Source organism: Rhea americana, unplaced genomic scaffold, assembly GCF_003343005.1.
Source record: "Rhea americana isolate MKP2758 unplaced genomic scaffold, rheAme1 scaffold_383, whole genome shotgun sequence".
NCBI lineage: Eukaryota > Metazoa > Chordata > Aves > Rheiformes > Rheidae > Rhea > Rhea americana.
Window position 1 is genome coordinate 159729 of NW_028186516.1, and position 5502 is coordinate 165230.

Genomic DNA, 5502 nt, shown 5'->3' on the forward strand with positions numbered 1-5502 from the left:
TCGGCCCCGCGCTGGGCCGGGCGGGGAGGCGGCTGCCGCGGCGCCGCGCCGGTGACACGGCGGGGCCCTTCCCCGTTGCGGGGAGGCGTCGCCGCCTGCGTGCGGAGCGGGGACGCCTTGCAGCGGCTCGGCCCGAAAKGGCTCGTTTTGCGCCGAACTGCGTAAATATCGCCGGCGGCTGCAAAAGGCCCTCGCCGTCCAGCTGCGCGCAGGGCGGCTGTGGCCGCAGCGCTGCGTCTCCCCRGTGTAGCAGCCTCCTGGGCGCTCGGTGATGTCGGTGGGTTTGGGTGCGGGTTCGGTTCGGTGGCAGGCTGCGCTGGGGCCGATRCTGCTCTGCTTTGACCGTGTTGCGTAGCTTTCTGGGTTGTGATTTTCAAAAACGTGGAAGTGACACGGGAGCCCAAACCCCAGTGAATGKTGGTAAGATGTACGTTACGGAAAAGGGACACAGGTTTCAGTGGGAGCGTTTTCAAACGCGCTTTGGTCTTGTCAACGTAGTCACTCCCACTTTCAGGTGAAAAGTATGGGGTATTACTCTTTTCTAATCGTTGCAACTTCTGATGCGACTGCTCTTAAATTGGTTGAAGTTTGTATCATGTAGGGTGTGAGGTGAACAGGTAAACTGTTTAAAACATGGCTTGAAAGTGTCCATTGCAGGGTTTTGCATCAGCTGATCTCAATCTGTTCGTAAACCAGTGTAACTTTCCTGTGTTGAACGCATGCCCTAAGTGAATTAGACCACAAAGCAGTGAGGCTGGTGCTCCAAAGTCACTTAGGTGACTTTTTTGCAGTCTTACGTGTGGTCCTAGATGCCTTGTCGGAACAATCGTTTTACCTCATCTTTTGGACACAGAAATAAAAAATGCCTTTCTCTTCCTGCTTTGTGTCGTGTCACATTGGCTGCATGTTTGTTTTTCTGCTGAAACTTATGTGGCAATTATCTGTTGGCTATTTTTATTTTTCCTTCCAGGTTTCCTCCCCCTTTTTTTCCCTGTATTTTTATGTTTAAAGCTAGGAGTGGTACTCTAATCAAAATTTTACATCACAATGTTTTATGTAGTTGATTTGAGAGTTGCCATTTCTTTCAGTGTTTGTAAGGTTGAACCAGAGTGAGGTAATATCACCTTCAGACTCTCAAGTCTTTGGAGCACTATGAAGAAGCAATCAGAAATACATATTTCGGCTTACATTTAACACTGTGTTAATTTGTGTTAAAATTAGAAAGTGGAACAAAGCTAAGAATGGAAGGGRTAATTATTATTATAAATAGCTTGTTGCAAGGGATACTTTCACTGCATTGTGCTTGCCTTTCTTGAGGTCCAACCTCCAACCTTTGAGATGGGTAATACTAACATTCTGCTAGATATCTTTTTAACTGTGATGAACATTGATAAATAGTTATTTAGTTCTATTCAAAATTTGTTTACCTGCAAACGCATTTTTCTGCTTTTCAGTGCGTGCAAAACTCTTCGTGGATATTGAAATATTTATTAAACAATAAGAAAAACGTTGAAGATTGTTCACTGATGTTGACCCCTTTTCTTATTCTGGGACCCAGAGGTATTTCCAGTACTTAAAAATGGGAAGAGGACAGCATTAATTGAATGTGTTTCTCTAAAGAGTTACAGTGTGAAGGAAGAAAAGTGCTGGAAATTGAAGAGCTTCTGAATGCAGAAATTATGTATCTGAAGACAGTTGAGTTTCTGTAGGAAGTGGGAGGAGAGCTGTTYGGAGTCTGAGGGTACTAGCACATGAACTCTTGTGACTTGAGGGTAAGCACAGTTGGCAGAAGCTAAAGTATACAGTCTCCTCTGCCACTGCCATTTGCGGTCCAACTGATGAGCTGAGGACAAAGTTGACAGTGTTTTAGGCTCTCGTTAYGAAATGTTGACTGCAGTGACAGTTTTTGTACTTTTTTCCATATAGCAGCAGTAGACTCCAGCAGAGGAGCAAGATGAACAAATTTCAAGTAATCCTGTGAAAAAAGCCATAGAAAGGCCGAACTTGCTCGTAGGTACTCTGACTACTGAGTTACTTATATGAACCTTAATTTTCTCTCTTAAGTAAAGTGGTAGGAGTCTCTGTCTTGGAGCAGAGGGGGTGCCCGGTTCCAATGCTGCGGCCTCCGCGAGGTTCCAGTAGCCGTCTTGGGCAGCGCGGTGAGAGCCACAGCGGCCTGGTTGCTTGTAGGAGTCATGGGACACCATTTCTATAGTAGGCTCTTAAGTCGAGATGTGCAATGTKGCTTAGCAGGTGCACAGTCTGCACTCAGATTTTATCTAATTTGACTCAGATGGAAAGACATGTGTGAGGATGAGTTGGAAAAAAAAAAAAAGTGACAACTATTGCTATTAGGGAAGTTCTCCTTAGGGCAGCTTCAGGATTGTTACTACTCGTACAATGTTTTCAGTGCACTGTTAATCTAACGCTCAGGTTTATGTGCAGGTGACCATGTACGAGCACATCAGATCACAGGATTTCACCACTTGATAGGAAAAGTAATGTAGCCTTTAAGTTTAGTTCTTTGACATTTAGCATAAATGACAGATTTGGTGGTAGATGTGATTTTTTTTTTTATTTTATTTTTTGCTTTTAACTGATTTTGTGCTTAGTATGTATTAAAAACTTGCAGTTTAATGACCTGAGCAAGTATAAGTAACACRTGCTTTGGTTTGAATGTACCAAACCAGTTCATTCTCATCCTYGAAATAGTTCGGAAAACAGGTTTTTCAAGGTAGCCAGACTTGATAGACTGTTCTGTAAATAATAAACTCATCATATGCTGTGATTGTTTTAAAACAAACAACAAAAAAGGGTTTTAGAATTTAGGTCTTATCTTCTTCATTACTGAAGATGGAAATAGGCTAATTAAAGACTTGCATTTCAAGGGTTTAGGGTTGCCTGTACGTCACTGGGGATTTTTTTGGTCCAAGAAAAAAAACATTCTTTTTCTCTAAAGTATAAAATAGTGGTTCTTGCCCAAAATGAATCCTAGAATTGATACACTGGTTATTTATCCTAGACAGGAGAAATCTTGACGTTTTAGCTGAAGTGCATGCATCGGTCATAAAGGAAGCATCCAGTGGACAAATGTTCTTCACTGAGTGAATGTTTTTCTGCTTTGCTATTTTTCCAGTGGGGGCTTGATGAATTGAACCTTAACTCTTCCATATACAGCTAGCARACACAGTAATGATAATCTGTTTGTTTCTGACTTTGTGCTCATCCAAAGTGTGCAGAATTAGCGTTCTTTTTGAGCAYGGTGGTTCACACAGCATGCCCCCTCACCGGGCCACTGGAAGCAAACAACAGGAACCTGCTCCAGTGGGACGTTGAACATCTCCATCTTAGGGAACGCGCAGAAGTAAAGAGGKATGAACACTGTCCAGTTGGGTTAGCCTCCCTGTTAGAACTCGATGTTAGTGCTTAGTTTCTCCCTTGTTGTAATTTGAAGAAAAAGGGCCCAATTTATAATATATTCTGTATGTTTAATTGTGTGTGAGCTTACATTTAACTTACTGAAGAACAGAGGCCTAATAATCACCGCCAGGACGAAGGATTCTTTGGAATTGCCAAGTGATGTACTGATAACATTGTCTGCTAAAATTATTTTAACAGTTCGTGATGTGATATAAACATACTTATAAATCTGAAGTAAACACAGCCCAAAGGCTTTTCTGCTTACGTGGGAAAAGGATTAGGAAAAGCTATTTCTGAGTAACTTCATGAATTCTGGGCACTGGGGAAGGTAATTTATTCTTACCTGGAAGTGGTGATGGTGATTCATTTCATTTCCCTATGAAATTACCATGAAAAAGGATACATGAAAACAAAAAGGTCACAGGACAATGAAGTTCTCAGAAAAAGAGGTTTTTCGTGACCATTGACTATAGCAATAATCTATATTTGGCAGAAATGCTGTTCTATTAAAAGCTGTCAACTATTTATAGAGAATTCTTTGTGTAGCTGTCATTAAGAGAGCTTAGATTTAGTCCTTGAATATTAAAAATCAGTTCTAAGGCAGAGCTGAGTTCTATGAGTGACTGAATATGCATTATGCTCATGGTTCACAAAGTAAAGTTCTTATGGCAAATCTGTAAGAAAGGAAATGCTTTATGTTCTGAAATACACTGTTCAGTGTGTTTCACTTAAGAGACTTACACAGGACTTTTCACTATGACAGTCTTGAGCATGTTTTATGAATTCTGTGATCGACCTGCATGCTTTGAACACGCTGTTCAGTCTGTGTGCAAAGTTACTAGTTTAAAGTCGATAGTTAAAACAAGGTGAAATAATTTTTTTTTGAAATATAAAATGTGACCACTGTTCTAATCCTGAGGTACATCAGTGTCAAGGCCATAGCGTACCCTAGAAAGGGGTATTACATTTTCTGAGCCTATCAGATGTAAATTCTTATAGTATGCTTGTAGTGTGTCTCTATGTATCTAGCTATTCACAATTGTATAAAATTCTGGAACAAAGTGAAGTTCACAGGGGTTATTAGGTTTTGCATTGCATRTATTTCACCAAGAACAATGCCAACTCATAGTTCATCAAGGTAGTGTAATTAAATGCTATTAATTTCTCATGGTTTTTCTGCAATACTTCCTCTTTCTGGCTTGTTGCAGAGTGTGCATGACAAAGGGCAGGTGTGGCATTATTACTGAAAAATAGCTCTGTGTTGGATGGGGGTTGCAGTAGCAGTGGCTAACTGTGTAATTTGAGCTGAAACTGAAACTTCTGTTATCAGGTCTGCTAGGGGCCTGAAAGCCCTTATGGGCTGGTTTGAGGAACAGTCTACTTAGACTTGTAATTTTTAGCACCTGGGATCCAGGCTGGCAAGCAGGATAAGCTGGTAGTGTGTCGGATGGGACCCTGATGGAAATTTGCTAGATTTGCATTGGAATTCCATCAAAACCAATATGTTCCCCTTGACTGTTGTGATTTAAATGAATTGTCGCTTTGACAGAAAAATTGGCACTTTGTGACAGAGCACTCCGCACGGAAGCCTTCAAGCGACCGTAAAGACGTGTGCCATTCATCTCTTTTCGTCTTTTGAATTGTGTAGCTTCGTTTGAGTATAAGCACAGAGAGGACGAGAACAAGGCTTTAACAAGGCATTGTGATTTTGAGAATAACGTGTATGTGGAAAGAACGTCTTTTATAGCCTAAACTGAAGGGTAGAGTTGCTGTGTGCCTCTACACGTCTGCCACGTTCCAGCTCGGAGGAGGCTACGTTTGGTAGCTGGGTGAAGTGATCTTTTTGTTCAGTCCGCTAGTAAAAAGCGGTTCTTTTCCTGAACCGCCAGCGCTCTGCGTCATGCTGGGACGTAAGGATCATCCGAGTGCCCTTTGACTCAGCACAACTGCATTCCTTTCTCTAGGTTTACACGGACATGACCAAAAAATCTGAGGTGAAACTCAGGAGCAAAATGCGGTCTGCAGAACTTCTTTTGCTGGCTGCTGAGAGTAAAATACGTTTTTCAAGAATACGCTTAGATC

At 41.8% G+C, this 5502-nt stretch overlaps 1 protein-coding gene across 1 annotated transcript in view; it reads left to right on the top strand.

Moving 5' to 3' along the window:
• GFPT1 (glutamine--fructose-6-phosphate transaminase 1) overlaps positions 1-5502 on the top strand; it is a 37433-nt gene that overhangs the window by 1344 nt on the left and 30587 nt on the right. The window contains exon 2 of the mRNA XM_085313360.1: positions 251-277. Within this exon, the coding sequence (XP_085169486.1) occupies positions 251-277 (27 nt within the window). The remainder of the gene's footprint in view (positions 1-250; positions 278-5502) is intronic.